The sequence below is a fragment of the Dendropsophus ebraccatus genome, chromosome 1, assembly GCF_027789765.1.
Source record: "Dendropsophus ebraccatus isolate aDenEbr1 chromosome 1, aDenEbr1.pat, whole genome shotgun sequence".
NCBI lineage: Eukaryota > Metazoa > Chordata > Amphibia > Anura > Hylidae > Dendropsophus > Dendropsophus ebraccatus.
In genome coordinates, this window is record NC_091454.1 from 158,309,877 (window position 1) to 158,327,635 (window position 17,759).

The 17,759-nt window shown below is 40.1% G+C and overlaps 1 protein-coding gene across 2 annotated transcripts in view; it reads left to right on the forward strand.

Moving 5' to 3' along the window:
* Positions 1 to 17,759, forward strand: part of WDR72 (WD repeat domain 72) — a 227,685-nt gene that overhangs the window by 144,021 nt on the left and 65,905 nt on the right. For both annotated transcript variants that reach the window (XM_069982637.1, XM_069982644.1), the window contains one exon: positions 16,703 to 17,508. In XM_069982637.1, coding sequence (XP_069838738.1) covers positions 16,703 to 17,508 — 806 coding nt within the window. The remainder of the gene's footprint in view (positions 1 to 16,702; positions 17,509 to 17,759) is intronic.

Consider the following 17,759-nt stretch of genomic DNA (forward strand, 5'->3'; position numbering starts at 1 on the left):
TGCATTAGGAGACGGCACCATAGAATCACATTACACTGGGTGTCACACTGGAGATAGATCAGGAAACTTTGCCTCCTAATTCACAGTTACAGACAGCAGGGAGCGGAGACAACGGCGCCTCCTCAGGTTCAGACAGCAGGGAGCGGAGACAACGGCACCTCCTCAGGTACAGACAGCAGGGAGCGGAGACAACGGCTCCTCCGTTAAGGTGCTTAGGGACCAAATTTTAAATAGGAAAAATGGAAGTACTTTAAAAAATTGTGATAGAGCCCAAAGCTGCCTGATAATGATTCTTCATAAAAAACATTCCAGGTACACAGTAAAAATGACATTATGTATCCCATATTGTGAACACCACACTGGTGCTGCCAGTAGAGATGAGCGAATCGCTCATCTGAACAATCGCTTATATATATATATATATATATATATATATATATATACTGGCAGTGAAGGGACAGCATGGGCCCCCCTGTGCTTACTGCAAACAGGGGGGTGAGTGCAAAATTGAATCTTTGCCCCGGGCACAGGAGACCCTAGCTACACCGCTGGCTTATGATCAGGGACAAGATTCAACTAAGGGTGGTATTACATGGCCCAACGATTGTTGTAAGCGAGTGTCAATCTGCTGAATCAGCGTTCGCTTACAGCCTATTATATGGCCATGAGAATTGTGCGTCAAGGGCTACAATTATCGTTGTGTGTAATAAACACAACAATCAGCCGATGATCGTTGTCATTGGCTGATCATTGATATAGGTTCTAACCTATATTTGTCGGCCACCGACCATGCATCGCTATGTGTAAGAGTGGTACACGGCCGTCGACTGACAATTTGCAAAATAAATACATTACCTATCCATGGTCCAGGGCTCCTATTGCTCCTCTTCTCCCTGGGTCCCGCACTCTGCAGTTTCAGAGCGGCCTGTCTTAGCTGACAGGCCGTTCAGCTAATTATAGGCCGGGGCCGCCGCGCGACCGCAAGAGGGGCCCTGGACCCGGGATAGGTAATGTATGCCAATTTAGCAAGGGCTGCAAGGACATCGGTAAGATCGGCGCTCTTTTATTGTTATTATCGGGCAGCCATGGGCCCATGTAATAGTACCCTTAGTCTGTGATTAGGTAAGTGGGCAGCTCTGACTCCTTATCTTAGAAGCAGGACAAAGAGCAATGAGGGACTACAAGTCAGTGGAACTGCAGCTGCGAAGGACAAGGGTGGGCCTGCATTGCTTGATTTTTATTTTAGCAGCATGCCCAGCAACATAAAAAAAAAGTTTTATTTCACTAGAATACACATATAACAGGAGTTATATTGGAATACACTTATAATACACCAAGAGGGAGTTTTTACTGTGGGGTTATATTCAGCTGTTTTATTCAGCTGGGATTTTGGGGTCCCAATTCTTAAGATTGCAGGGAACCCCAGCAGTGGAACCAGCTATGATCATTTAGATATGCCCTATCCTGTGCATACTGTGGATAGGGTATAACTACCTCAGGTGGGAATATCCCTTTAATCACAGTGACTTGCAGTTTAACCTGTCATGTTGCTAGAGAGATTGTTTATATGAATGATCCCACAGATTATTGCTAGTCCACACTGTGACCAATGAAAGTGGCATGTGTACGGCCAGCCTAACAGTTTGCCATCTGTTAGCTAAAATCATTGTTCTGTCAATTTCACCCAACAATTATTTATTTATTTTGGTTTCATTTGGTTTTGTTTTAGTTAAAAATACTTTTACGTCTAGGTGAATTCCATTATCAAATATCAATATCAACGATTGTATATCAAAATACAGTAGCTCTACACACAGGATAAGATTATGATTTCCCCTAAATCATCTAACCCTATATTGCTTACATAATTCACCAAAAAAACACTAATCCAATGTCAAAATGTAATATGAGATGGGCTACACTAGCACATGTATTAAATCAACCAATAAAGCACATTTCTGTAAAATAAATCATTGGCTTATCAGGGGTCTAAAGCAATTACATTTTAGTACATTATCAAACGTCTATAGTCCAGATTTTTCTAACTCATAGTACTCATGTAGCTCCTTCCAGTACATAGAGCACATGGTGCTTTGGATACAGCACATGGTGCTCTGCTTGGTTTTTATATTGAGCACTCGCATTTTGGCAATGAACATGAATTATGAATTATGTTTAGCATTTTATGCATGCAGTACCTGCTTTGCATTCACCTTTACTGATTGCAGGACTAGTGTAATTGTATATCGAGCAATTGTTTTTATTCTACGACCTATGGGAATGGTTTTCATCTGGACATGGACCTTGGGAATTATTGGGTTTTTCAGGTATAGGCCTCAGTGCAGGTCACTTACTCTAGCTGCATGGCACAGGTATGGTCAGTGGCCGATTTGTGCACTTTCATTAACTATGAGACCCATTGGTTTAACTTTTTTTTTACATTAATACTTGTCTAGTGATACTAATGGTATCATGATTTTAAAGGGGTAATCTGCCTCTGGCGACTGCTACAGTTTAAGGTCACTTTCACCGTGGCCTTAAAATATTTTAACAGTATTTAACATCAGTTTTCATTCATTACAATAACTTTAATCCTCAACTAAGAGTGGGTATAAAACAAAGCAACTTTTTTCATTATTCTTATTCTATGTGTAACTGGTTTTGTCTTCTAAACACTAAAAATACAAATCCAAGTACTGCTTTGTGAAAGTGGCATAACAGTGTAAAGTGCTTGAGACTATTCAAAAGCAGGACAGTATTGCCCAGGTGTCAAGTTCATATAGTTCCAGAAGAAAAAACAGTCAAATTTTGTAAACCCCGGATGATTTTGTAGCGGTGGGACGGCCGGTCACTTGCTAGATGGAAGTGTGACATCACTACTGTGGTGGATGACCGAGATACATCCGAACCTAAGAGGTGGCCAGAGTGGTGTAATGACCCCCTCCCGAATGGTAATGGGACCCACCACCCACAGAAAGGGGAGATGTCTCAAGGTTGCAGTGCAAGTGCTGTGCAGGTGGAGGTGAATGATCACAGACTCAGTTGATAACGTTGACTTGGTTTACTACTTGTTAATATGCAGCAGGGAATACAACGAATCTTGAGATACACTTAATACAGTTCCAATAAATACACGAACACAGAACCACCAGATCTGTGTGATAAGTGCTGAGTAGGATGTAGTGGAGTTAATAAGCTTGTACTAAGGTAGCGTAGTAGAGAGGAGGGTGCCGTGAGAGTCTCAACCCAAGTAGTAATGTGCTCTGCCGGGATGTTGGAGTGTAGAGAAGAATACTTGTAGAAGTATTCTTCACACTACCTTATGCCCAGGAGCTTTGGCTGAACCATACTAATGGGTGACACAGGCCCCAGACCCTGTTACTTGAGATAAGCGGAATGGTCCGAATTTTCTGGTTACACCCACGCTGCGAGACGGAGTTCATAGACTTTCCGTAACTTTGCTCCACCTGGATCAGTTCCTAGCTCTTTGGCTCTTTTACGGATACTGTCCTGCACTGTAGTTACTCCTAGTCCACAGTGTGGGTTGAGATGATCTATTGGCTAGTCCTCTCCTGAAGGGTTTAGCACTGCATTATACAGGGTTTAGGTACTTCAAGAAAGAAGTTTGTAAGAGGTGACTGTTCTGTGTCCTACCCAAACGGGGCACTGACTAAGCCTGCGACTTGTTAGGGGAAACCTGGCAGAGGGCCAGGGCTCAGGCAAAACCACTGTGGAGAGCTATCTAAGCTGCGTCCTTTCTCCACAGAATCTCCACTAAGACTCCTCCTTCACCCAAGGGAATAACTTCCTAACCAGCATGTGAGATGCGCTGTGGTTTGGTAAAAAGAGTGCAATAGAAGAGCAGAAAGGGAAGAGGTAATAGGATAGAAGAAAGAAGAGATCCTACTGATTCACAGAATCTGGTATACACAAACACAATAACCCTTTGAGACACTTCAGCTGTGCAGCTCCACACTTCAGTTATAAAATACAGCGACATTTAGTGGTCATCTCTAGTAACACTTCAGCTGCAATAGGACTAAAAAAAGTACAGACTTTTACAAAGGGTGTGGATAATAGTAACACCCCTAGTGGGACACCACATAATGACCCAATACAGAAGTAGGTTATGTTCACACAAGTTATGAACAACGGCCTTTGTTTGGCACTCAGAAACAAAGGCCCTTGTCTTGAGTGTGTAATATCAGCCGTTGTTGCACTGACAATTGCATTGAAATCAATGCAAAACAGCCACAGAAGTAGCAAACAATTTCAATGCAACATTTTATTTTATGACAAGAATAGCCATTGTTTAAAGTGAAAACAAAGGCCCATATTTTAAAATAATGGCCATTGTTTTAAAATAATGGCAGTTATTTGTTATTAAATGGCGGCCATCCACTCAATTTGAATAGTGTGGTAACATAGCCTTTCTGTGTTTTCAATCCAATCCTGATTTTGGTTGAAAAATACTGAGCAAAAGTACTGAGCAAAATACTGTGTGAACATAGCCTACTTAGAAAAGATTCTCCTGTATTTTTATTTAATGGGTATGCAGTATTTCCTAAAGAAAATTAAGATTTTTTTCAGTCCAGCAAGGGGAGGGGAGGTGTTGTTTTTTTGTGGAGAATCCTTTCCAGGAGTGCTTATGGTAGGAAAGCACAGAATTTACTCTGAGCTGCGCAGAAAATCATTTTTATTTATTTTTATCCTCTTTATTGTCTCTAATGCTTCCAAGTGCCTTCAAAAGGGTCATTGGATTTTGTTATATATTTCATCTTTTTTATGTGTGACTGTATTCATTTTCTAGGTTTATGCCAGTGACAGGCATTCATTAATGTAGGTTCTTGTGCTCTGTATGGAGCATGATCTATGATGGTTCCTTCCTATCTGCCAGACTGATAAAGAGGTCTGTCATACACGGAGAGCTGATAAAGCTGTGCAGCCCAAAAGAGGCTCATAAGGGAAGACAAACATTTGCATTGTGCAGCTGAGACATCTGCAGGACCGCTTTCGGTTGAATACTGGAGAGACTTCTCTACTGCAGAAAATTTCTTTGCCTGAAACCCAGAACTGAAGACCAGATCATATTATCCCTATACAGCAATTCTCAGCAAGTGCACATGTAAACAGAAAATCCTGCCAATATAAAATACAATTTACAAGTAACAAAGCCTTTCATAAAGTATAGGTTTCATATACAGCAAGTGATGTACATGAATCAGCTAATTGACTTTTGTCATGGGGGATATAGCGTTTCTTTGGGAGCCCCGATGCTTATGTACATTCAGGTGAAGCAGGTGTCAGTTTGTTATTGAATTCTCTGTAATACTTTCTGCATTATAACTAGCAAATGGAACAAACAGCAAAATGTTTTTAAAAAAACATTGTTAACTTTCAGACGTTAGAGTTATGATGGTGCACAGATAATGACATTTCTATCTGCTACATCTATATAATCATGGCTAGAAATCATGGGATGCAGGGCAGAAATAGGGTTGGTAGGGAAGCCCAGGCAGATCAAAGAGAGAGTGTTTAAAAATATATATTTTTTGCTAATAGATTACTTTAACAAAGTTACATCATTTTTTAATCAGAGATGAGCGACTGCAGCTCTGCTTTGGGTGCCTGGAAAAACAGGACTGGATCCAGCTTTCCCAGGCACCCAGGGAGGAGCGGTACAGAGTGGCACTGAGTTAATAGGCAGCAGGCTGATGAGTCGACTGCCGTGCTAACAAAGCGACTTGCTTCATTGTTGCTGTAAATTTTCTCATTTCTATTTGTAAAATGTCAGACATTAAAGGAATAGGAACTGCACTCACCGCATGACATCTTCATGAACTCCTTTATTAATTCACATTAGGTGATACAAACACAGTGATGACAATAGCGGGCAGACGACAGGTGGTGATAGGTAACATCTCTGCCCACTACTCTGTGTTTGTATCACCTAATGTGAATTAATAAAGGAGTCCATGAAGACATCATGCGGTGAGTGCGGTTCCTATTCCATTATTGTCTGACATGTTGCAGAATTACTTTGTCTGAACAAACACAGCTGAGTCTCCCTCACCTGTCATGGAGCATGTTCCTATGTAATTTGAGAGTGCAGTGTCCACCATTTACAGTACCTATTGTCTATTTGTAAAATAACTTTATTAAAAAAAGTGTAGTTTTTATTTCTGTATGTACATCTGGTGCCAGGCAGCAATAAGGGGTAATATGGTCCTTCTACTGCCACCACTGTATGTGTTGGGAGCTGCAGAGCTCTAAACCCTGCAGTTGCCAATCTCCTGCTATGTTCTAGCACTGCTGCACAGCGCTAAACAGAACAGGATGCCGCCCTGTGTGTACTGTATATTCTTATATACAGTACAGAGGGGGAAGAAGCTGCCCAACACGATTGCTAGAACTACTCACTGTGCTAGAAGCAGAGTAATCCCTGAGAGGAATCACCACTCTCTGCAGAGGCCGCCAGGCACAGTGATCATGTCAGGTTGCCTCTTCTCCCTGTGTACTGTATATACCTATTCCTGCATACAGGAATAGGTATATTCCTGTATAGTATATACATATTCCTGCATGTGGTGCATTAGATATAAAGACATATTTATATATTTGATGTACAGTAGTTTTTGAGTATATATAGTATGTGACAATATATCAGTATCCATTTATGACCACAAATCTACTACCACTATAAATCTCAGTTTATACTTATAATTTAAAATATATTTCACAGGCATGGCACCACCATTCGTCAAATTCAATAATGTGAAATACTTTGCCTTTCTATATACTCCTAAATTGATCTTCCGATACTGTATTTCTTTTCCTTGAAAATGATTTGTCTCTCCAATCAATGATAATCTACATTTTGAAACTACCTTTATATTACAGACATTTAGAAATATCTACAGAGCATCATATCTGTCAGTTAAAAAAAAAAAAAAAAAAACTCTGATACTATACTGCAGGTTATCACTTCCCATGGGATATTAAATTGCATTTTGTGAAAAGAAAACATAGAACTGACATTCTATGTTAGGAAGCATAGAATATAGAGTAAAACAGATAGGGTGAGGTGGTAAAACGGTGGTCAAGACTGCTGCCGTATACCTGGAGCATTTAAACTCCAAAAAAAAGTATGCTCTCCCCATGTTTGATTGTCTCTCTACAAATGTTGGAGAAGATGACCTGCATCTACAAGACCATTATAGAAATACCCCTTATATATAGCCTGCTAAATATTGCCAATCACGGGAAATACCATGTCCCCAAGAAGGAATGGCAGAGTAATGCAGGGCAGCCAAGAGTTCTTCAGGCAAAGTATATATCAGAAGCAGCGACTGTGGCCAGCTCCCAGCGATGAATGTGCTATCCTAGATCACGTAGAACAATAGAGCACGAAGACTGAAGCCCCTGGATTCCGGGGTGTCAAATAGCAAGAAAGAAAACTTTGATTCCTCCAGCTCATATAAAATTCCACTTTATTGATTCCAAACATCTAAAATTGATAGCCGACGCGTTTCGAGCCTACCCGGCTCTTAGTCATGGCATCTATACATTTAGACAGACAGACTAAGTGTTAGAATGTGAAAATACAGACATGATTAAAAACGTAAATACGTGATGCGTTCCATTGGGCGGAAGTGATGCGTAGCGTGGGTATTTGGCGGTGGAACGCATGATGCGTTCCATTGGGCGGAAGTGATGCGCAGCATATGCGTTCCACTATGGAGCGCATTGTTGCTTTATTGTATTTTCCTGTATTCCACATATACCCTGACCAACGATATACGCTAGCGCCGGCGGCGGAGCGCTTTTTATGATTTCCCCATGTGTGGCACATTGTCTGCATCATTTTTATATAGCAGTGTTGTGCCTTTCCGTCGGTGGAACGCATATGCGTTCCACCGGGCGGATATGATGTCACAGGCTACATCCTGTTTGTACCTGCTTTTAAGCTGGCTGTCTGCACATGTGTACCAGACGCCGGCAGAGCTAGCCGTGCAAGAGTAACTTCTCCTGCTACCATGGTCCCAGAGGTCAGTAACAGGGCAGTTTTGCCCCCCATTCATATATATGTGTGCAACTTTCTCTGTTTTTTGCTTCATCAATATATAGCATATATATATGCTTCATCAATATATGCTTCATCAATATATGCTTATTGCATTCGATTACAGATACTTTTTCAGTCAGAATGTTGCACTTACATCATATTTAAATTATTGCAGATTATAGATGCCTCTTGGTGACCTCCCCCCCCTTTCTCTCTACCTCCTTGGGATGTAAATTTTTCCCCTAGATATTGCGTTCACAGGTATTTTGTTTTTCCTTATTCTCATTTATTTTTTATTCTATATGCTTTATTTGTGTATATATGTGTATGGAATCTCAAACCAAGCAGTTATCATTTGTTTGTATATACATTTGCATGGAATCACAAGCTCAGCAGCCATTATTATTATTATGACACCTAGTGTCTATACACATTACTAGACCTATGCATACATTCTCCTGTCAAGTTAAGTGTGTCAGTGTACTAGTTTTGGGTTAATCCTCCACTACATATTTACAATAGGTCTCTATATAAGATCTAGGAGTATCCAGTCCTGTATTTTTGTGATCACCATGTCTGCACACTTATGTATTTGTGTATTTACGTTTTTAATCATGTCTGTATTTTCACATTCTAACACTTAGTCTGTCTGTCTAAATGTATAGATGCCATGACTAAGAGCCGGGTAGGCTCGAAACGCGTCGGCTATCAATTTTAGATGTTTGGAATCAATAAAGTGGAATTTTATATGAGCTGGAGGAATCAAAGTTTTCTTTCAAAGTTTATATCATGTCGGCTTTGTGGCTGCCTAACCTGTATGCTCCCTTGTAAACCTGAGCAGCTGTTGTCAATGTGAATATGCACAAAAGTAGAAAGTCCTTGATGTTATGGTGGACTTGGGTGGGGTTCTGTGGTTGTACCAGCAATGGAATGTGTACTATTGAGACATTCCAGACATATTGGTAACTTGCAAACGAGGCAAATGTTAAAAGGTAAAATGTTACTAACAGTCACTGTGCAGAATCCAGACAAAAAACTCTCCTCATGGCTCAGGGTGGCAAGCTCACAATATTTTTGGATGGATAAATAGAAATTAGTCACAGTTTGTATTGCAGTTACTTTGTAAGCAGTTGTGTTGACTGAATATTTTAATGTGGCTAGTGAATATGTGTATTCTGTTCCATTGGATAATTCTCTGCTCTGAGGGCCTACACAGGTTGGATAACTGTGGTGTAGGTACTTGGAAAGACTTTACTTATAGTTAGGTGTGACAAGACTCTCTATCACAGGGCATACAGTAAAGACAGTCAAGATGTGTAAGCCACTCAGAACTCTGGCCTATAAAGAGTCAAAGAGAATGTACCATCAGGTATAGAGGGGTGGGGGTTTCCTCCCACTGGGGGGGGGGGCTGACCCACCTCCAGTGCTTCACCCCCAGCCCGATACCAATGAATAGAATGGTGCTGTACACAGGAACTGGGCCACGGTTCAAAAAAAAGGACCACTGCACCAGCTTCCCCGTGTCGGCACCATTCTTTACATGGCTAATACTTAAAGCGAATATACCTGATGGTACAGTACATTCGCTTTAAGTGTTGGCAGAAGAGTCCCTGTACAGCTGATTTACTCTTCTGACTAGATGATTTTCTCTCTCAGAGTAGAAACTGGATTTTAGAGTTGAATGCCCTCTCAATTTGCACTGGACACAGAATTACACATAGCATACCTCCTTAGAAATATGTACCCCAGAACCTTCTTGTTTACTTACTTCAGTCAAGACCCCCTCTACATAAAGATGCCAGACAAGTTCCCATCATATAGAGGACCAAAGCCAGACCCTCTCCTTTTTACAGGCCCCAGACCAGTCCCCCTAACGCGTACACCCTAAATTATAACACCAATATTTACAGACCACAAGCCAGACCTTCTGCATAAAGACCTCAAGAAGCCATACTACTACTTTACTGCATACAGTCCCCAGACATTCCTGTATACAAACCACAGAGAAGAACCCCTAAAACTTCAAGATCCAAGACCAGGATCCATTTTCTTACTCCTTATAGTCTCACAGACCCAGATTAGAAGCATCCTGTTTAGAAACCTCAGAACATATCCCCTCTATAGCTATACCCTAGACCACACTCCTCCTGTTTACAGACCCCAGACCAGACCAGACCTACCTTTTATGTATCAGACCCCAGACCTCTACTACTTCTTTACAGTGTCCAGGTCAGCTGTTTAGATACCTCTCCCCATTCCTATACCTTTTCTGTGTTGCCGCAGATCATGACCTACCGCAGGTACAGAGAGAGGCTTGTGCAGCAGTACCACAAATGTAGAAAAACTATGGCAGTATATCCACTTGTTATACATTAATCTCCCACTTTTAACCAAAATTTACAAAGACAAACACATTTCAATCAAACTGTAGAAGCCTGCATTCAACTCCATAGAGGCCTCTTTTAGGTAGATCCCTGACTTAATGTAGCAGAGTAGCAATGCATGGCACTCCAGCAACTGTACCTATAAGGGGAACACGCCAGCATTGCCAGGCTAAGTCACCTGCTCTGGGTCATAATATTTCACAAACACAACACTTAGGGCAAACGGTTTACTGCTGTTATTGAAGCAAAACAAAAAATAATGTTAAAAAAAGTACATATATACAGACTATATGAATGCACAACTGGTGTGTAAAACAAAATTCCCAGGTTATACTTAGATCTAATGGCTCTCAGAATGTGAAGTAGGCTTTTCTAGGAGTCCAGGATAGATCTCTTAAGGGGTTAACCTGCTCATCCCACTCCAAAAATGACTCAAAACTAGAGATGAGCGAACCGGGTTTGGGTTCGAGTCCACCCGAACCCGAACGATTGGCATTTGATTAGTGGCGGCTGCTGAACTTGGATAAAGCTCTAAGGTTGTCTGGAAAACATGGATACAGCCAATGACTATATCCATGTTTTCCACATAGCCTTAGGGCTTTATCCAAGTTCAGCAGCCACCGCTAATCAAATGCCGAAAGTTCGGGTTCGGATGGACTCGAGCATGCTTGAGATTCGCTCATCTCTACTCAAAACCTATACATTGCAAACCTCAATAAATACAAACACAACATACTTTGGCAGGAAATATTACAGCATGTGCTGCATTTTAGAACATTAAAGAACAAACAGGGAGGCCCGACGCAAATCACAACCTTATATCCAGGAACCTAAACTACACAACCGCATAGCCCCACTTTATGGTTCCTCACAACTCGTCACACTCTCTGTCCAGGAATTTACGGGTAATTCCACCTCTATACAGACCTCTCTCCAATTCACTCTACAAACTACAGACCCACAATGTTTATAGGTTCCAGGCCAAACAACCTTAAAACTCCAAATTCCAGACCAGAATCCCTTTGTTTATAGACCCCAGATCAGATCTCTTCTATACAAAACCCCAAATCTATTCGCCCTGCATCTAGACCCAAGATTTTCTGACCTTCATCATTCTAGGAGAGTTGACAAATATGAACATACCTAACCTGTGCACAAGCATGTCCATGTGAAATCACATTTCAGATTGCATTTGTTCCCTTAGCGGCTAAAGTGTAATTTCCCCTACAAAAACCTACCCTGTACCATTCACATAAACACCAATCCCTTTCCTTTCTACTTACCAGCAATCTATCCCCCAGTTGAAGTTTCCAAACCTCCAACATATCCTGGGACTGGAAACCATATTTCATAACCAGAGAGATAACTTGAAGGTTGCATGGCCAACGTTCAACTGAAACCTTTACATCCTTGTCCATAACTGCTTTAGACTTCCAGAAACAACCTTTGTTTGTCCAGTTGTTTCCCACGCCTCTATATGAATTACTATCTTGGACCATTACAGATCTGTTTTGAGACCAGTTTCTTTGGTCATATGACTGACAGACGCAGGCAGGAGTACATCATTTGAAACAGAAGGGGACATGACGAAGGAAAATGACTGCAATCATGCCACATGGAATGTTGTATTTGTTAAATAAGTCACATATTGTTTGAGCACTCACTTTTGGTTTAACACTGGATTTATTGGGTCATTCAGAGTCCCCCCCCACACACACACACAATTACAGTCACCCCCCAATTGTGTATATACCATTATAGCAATGTGTTCATATCAATAAACCATCCTGTTGTTTATTGTATATAAATGTTAGTACTTTCCTCGCCAACAGCTGCAGTTTATTTTCAGCCACACTAGAAGAATATTAAAGCAATGGTTTTATTTCTTTGAGCAAAAATTATTTTACATACTGTCTGGCCAGAGATAGGGGTCAGTACAGGATTATGACCTAGTAATTCATGCCAAGTCAAGTGAAGCAGAAGAATTGCCTGTCTGCTAGACGAGCCCCCACTTTAATTGGTAATGATAGCAGGTATTCTTAGTAAAGTCATTGCTGAAAGAAAACAAAAAGTATCCAATATAGTAATTTATTACCAGTCAGTGGGTTTTGCACACTGGGTTGTTTTACCCCTGCAGTGGCCAGAGAAAGCGAAAAGGTACTCTAACACTTAGCCGAAAATGGAAGCCCTGCTGCTCGCAGAGATGCATGGTGGTCAAATGATTGCCTATGCCATTAGCTTGGTAATGTTTTCTCTATTGTAAACTCAGATCCCTGAGCTCCTTGTGTGCATCAGCTGCAGATTGAAGGCTTTCTCGTTTGTGTTCTATTTGTGCTGCCAATCATTGCTCTGCTATCCACCAAGTGAATTTTAAGAAGCTAACTTTTTTCCTTATTGACAGCCATCTGTTGAACAAGCTGTGCGCTCTGACACTCCGGAGAGAGAGAGAAAGACAGAGAAATACATTTTCATTTAGGACTTAGAGATTACTTTTTTTTAATCAATGTAGCTACAGCCTAATATTTTTACATTTTTACACTTTTACTTTATTAATATTTCTTTTCCCTTTAATTTAGTACAAAATGGAAAAGGCAGTAAAAATGAAAATTATGTTTTCAATAAGTATGACAACATTAAAGATGTGCTGGTTAACAAAAACTATTTTAGATACCTTTTTTGGCTATGTTCACACATAGTATTTCTGTCAGTCTTTTGGTCAGTATTTTTGCAACCAAAATCAGGAGTGGGACTGACAGGGCAAAATTATAATGGAAAGATTTGCACAGTTTGGCTATGTTCACACATCTTTTTTTAGCCCTGTTTAAAATTACGTCTGTCATTTTGAATCTAAAATAACGGATGTCATTTAGCTGTCTAGCCTCCCCTTAGTGCAATAACAGCTGCTGATACATTATTCTAGTTTAGGTGGACTAATTGCCCTTTGGGTGTGGCTTAATTGAAAAGTCCATTGAATTTAATAGTAAACATGGTGAAATGACAGAGAAAAAAGAAAAACTGTGTGAACAACTAATAAAAAACGGCCGCTGTTTACAAAAGACGTCCGAAAATAATTGTCATGATCATTATTATGACGTCTGCAGTGATAACGTCCATTATACAATACAGTGTGTGCATTGGACGTTCATCTTTCTATTTACTTCAATGCATTGCATTGCAGTCAGTTAAATCGCGGTAATAACTAAAGTTTTTTTAAACAACAAAAGCATCGGCCTTTCCTCTACTTTTGATGTTGTATGAACAAAGCCTTTCTGTGTTTCCAATCCACTCCCGGTTTTGGTTGAAAAAAAGACTGACCAAAAGACTGGTGGAAATACTATGTGTAAAAATAGCCTTAGACTATGTTCACAGAGAAAAGTAATTTGCTTTTTCTATTTAAAAAGACCTCTGTTATTGCAGTGATTTAACTGACTGCAATGCAATACATTGAAGTTAATAGATATACGGACATCCAATGCACACAGTATTGGACGTCAAAATATTGATCATGACAATTATTCTCGGATGTCTTTTGCTTACAGCGGACGTTATACTTTTTATTGTTCACACAGTTTTTCTTTTTTCAGCTTCCTTTTTCCATTTTTACTAATAAATTCAATGGACTTTTCAATTAAAGACACACCAAAGGCCAATTAGTAACACAAACCAGAACAATGTACCAACAACCGTCATTACACTGACGGGCGGCCATTCCTCAAAATAACGGGAAAAATTTATATGGAAAAAAAAGACAACTATGTATAATACTTTTTGATTTGTGCCATGGGTCCTTGTTTTATTTGTATTTTTTTTTTTAAATCCAACATCAACAAGATTAGCTGATTAGTGTGGGCCCGACTGCTGGGACCCCTACCAATCACGAGAACTGGGGTTCCTTGTGCCCCAGTTGAATGGATCAGCATTACACAGGCTTTTCCACCTGCTGATCAGTGGGGGACCAAGCTTTCATATCCCTACAGTTTTTTTTTTATTTTAGTCATGTCTGTGAAATATATATATATATCACAGCTGGGACATATATACAGCCCCTAAGACTAGAAGAACATAAGAAATTTATGTTTTGCTGTAAATTAAAAAATTAGATATGCAAGCAGTAGAGCTCAATTAAAGTTGACCATAAAGTCACGGCACGCAGCCTTGCTTCAGTTATAAGAACAGAAATTCTCTGAGGTCCTCGTGAAGCAAAAAAAGTTCACAGACCATATATCAACAGAGTTGAGTAGAATGTGTTCAGTTTTAAAGAAGAAATAAGGAGGGTATTTGTCTTCCTGAGTGATTGCTCTCTGTGCATTCAATAATAATCTTGAAAGAAATTTCTTTGAGAACGGTTATGTTTCAAGTCTATAAAGAGACATTCACAATAGGGGGAGTTCTGTGACTATAACTGCGGGTAGAACTGGTCACATCCAGAAAAGCTGTCAACTCTGCTGGCAATGGCAAGTCACTTGTGTTCACGCAGGCATCTGTAAGTCACCACTACTGTGAGTCGAGATAGCAAATAAAACTCCTATGGTTAAAACTGCTACTGTTGGAAATATGAAATGCAGCTGCCATGTTAAAGGTAACACATTATAGTCAGGACTCAATTGTTGAAAAAGCCTGGCATTGTAGAGCGTATTAAGTCAGATTCAAGCTGTTACAGTTTTGAAGCTTTTTCTTCGATGTTACATTTTATTTGAGTGCTGTCTGGACTCAGGCACATGTACAGCATAGGTAGTTTAAGAGGTGGCATGTACAAATAATTGGCTTTGTATATAACATATACACAATATTGGAGGCAGAATGATGGACTGGACATATTTTATAAAGGATGCTATTTAATATAAAAAAAAGCACAGTAGTAATGTAAATGCAAAATATTAACTGTGAAGGTAAATGATAGTAAGATACATGCAGAGTTATAGGGTATTGGTCCTCTATATCCCCTCTTTACCAGGGCTTCTCCGACCTTTTTCCACTCAGGTCTCACCAGGGATGGTAATGCTGGGGCCTCGCTAGTCAACAAATACTATTGGGCTGAATACTGACACACAGTGACCATATTACTCACAACAGTGCACAACATACAGTACAGTATCTTTTGCACTGTTGTGCACTGTTATCACTATCTCAGGTGCCACTTCCACTTCCAACCATAGAGACTATAGTGATAATACAGAGCTAGTATCATCAGTGCAGTTTCTGTTTTTGAGTTCTGGGCTTGTGCCGATGCAGGGACTCTACTTACCAGACAGTGAGCTACTTCTCACAGTTTAAGAAGCTCTGCTCTATACAGATACTGGTTAAATACTTTGTGGATTCTGAGTCATGTAAATATCTGCACCCTGCCAAAAACTAGTGGTAATATTGACATATTCATGATGTGAACCCTGTCTCATTTCTTTTTTCCTATTTTGTTAAAATTGTGTCAAAATGTGTGAAGCAAATCTTGCATCACACTCTGTTAATATCTTTTTCTAGTTGAATCTATGTCAACCCCTCCCATCACACAAAACAGGCCTAATTAAAGTCAATGTACCACTAGGTGCATCGCTTTGGGATTTTTACATGAACAGACCGGCATGGCCTTTTTTTGCACCACTGCCTAGTTCCCTTACATGGCTCCGATCTATTCCTGAGTACCAGCCTGTCCCAGAGCACTGGGGGTGGGCCCACCAACTCCCAGTGTGACGATCTCTCCTCTTAAACATGGCTCCATTGATTCCCCCCGTGCTCCAGGATGGGACAATGCTCGGGAATAGACCAGCCCCATGCTTGGGAACCGGCATTGTTTGAAAAAAAGGACTGCGCCATCAGCATCCCCGAGTCTGCGCTAGTCCGGTCATGTAAAAATTCCAAAGCAAGGTACAGTACCAAGTGGTACATTCGCTTTAAGCCAAAAAACTAAAATTGATGATCTTGGAGGAAAACAGAAAAAAAAGGTGCAAATGCTAGATAGATTTAATGGGCACAGGAAAAGTAGCCCAAAAAAATTGCAAAACAATCAAAAACATTAGCAGTATGTGTACTGAAATTTATATTTCCTGAAATATAAAATGTACAAAAAAAAAAAAAATCAAGATTAATCTATCATACAGTCATGTAAATGTAACAACTAAATCCCAATTTTATAATACTACATTGTGCTGTTATTTCATTGCACCATTGCATCTTTTTTTTTTTTTAAGAAATAAACTTTTCAAAGGGTAGATTTACAGTTGGGAATATTAACATTCTACACTTATTTTGATCCTAGACTGTGGACGGCAGCTATTCCTCCATCCCTTTCACCATTGTGCCAGTGCGATCTACATATAACATCAGTCTACATTTACTTTTATTTGATCTGGAAAAAGTTTTAGAACTTTTACAGTCTTCTCAAGCCAATGGACTGAAGTCTGCAAATTCTTTCCATAGCTACGATGCACTAAAATCAGCTAAGAGTTCCTCTGAGAAAAGACCGCTGACACTGAAAAGAAATAAAACTGCTGGATCACTGTATCAGATGGATGGACCGGTCTCTGAATCTGCCAGTAAAGAAAATTTTAGCCGACAGCTTGAGGAAAATAGTGGCATCAAAAGACACAAAAAGTTCAAAAGTACCAAGAAAAACAAGAGCCAGTCTTCAGGAAAAATAGATGTTAACATGGTAACTGATGCTGCAAAACTCCTACTGTCTTGTCTGTTACCTTGGGGTATAGACAAAGAATTGGACAACTTTTGCATTAGGCACTTGGACATCCTAAAGCTTCAAGGATCTGTCACTTTTGGAGTGATATCAGGCATAGATCACTTGTGTTTGATGTTACCTGGGTGGAATCAAATAAACCGTGACATGACTGAAGAACATTCACATAATCTATTGTCAAAGAAAGTGATTGAACTCTCTGCAAAATATTCTCTCGCTGCACAGAAACAACACAGCAAAAAGGAGCAACTGGAGAGCTATATCACAAATGCAATAGGCCTTCAAACACTTCTTCACTTCCTGAAAAAGTTATTGTATGTCAGTAAATCACTGAGGATGGATTTGATATCGAAATCCAGCAGTCATTCTGGCAGGTAAAACATAGATTTAAAAAATGATATTTAGCATTTTATCTGCACATTTGTTTCTATCAAGCTACTCCTCTCTCTCTCTCTCTCTCTCTCTCTCATTACGTACATTAACCCCTTCACGTCAGCAATACGTATATATACGTTCCTATTGCACATACCCCGTGCAGTAGGAATGTATATATACGTTGACTGTGAAGGGGTTTGATGTGTGCGGGACCGCTGCAGTGAGAGCAGCCCCGCACACATCAGTGTCC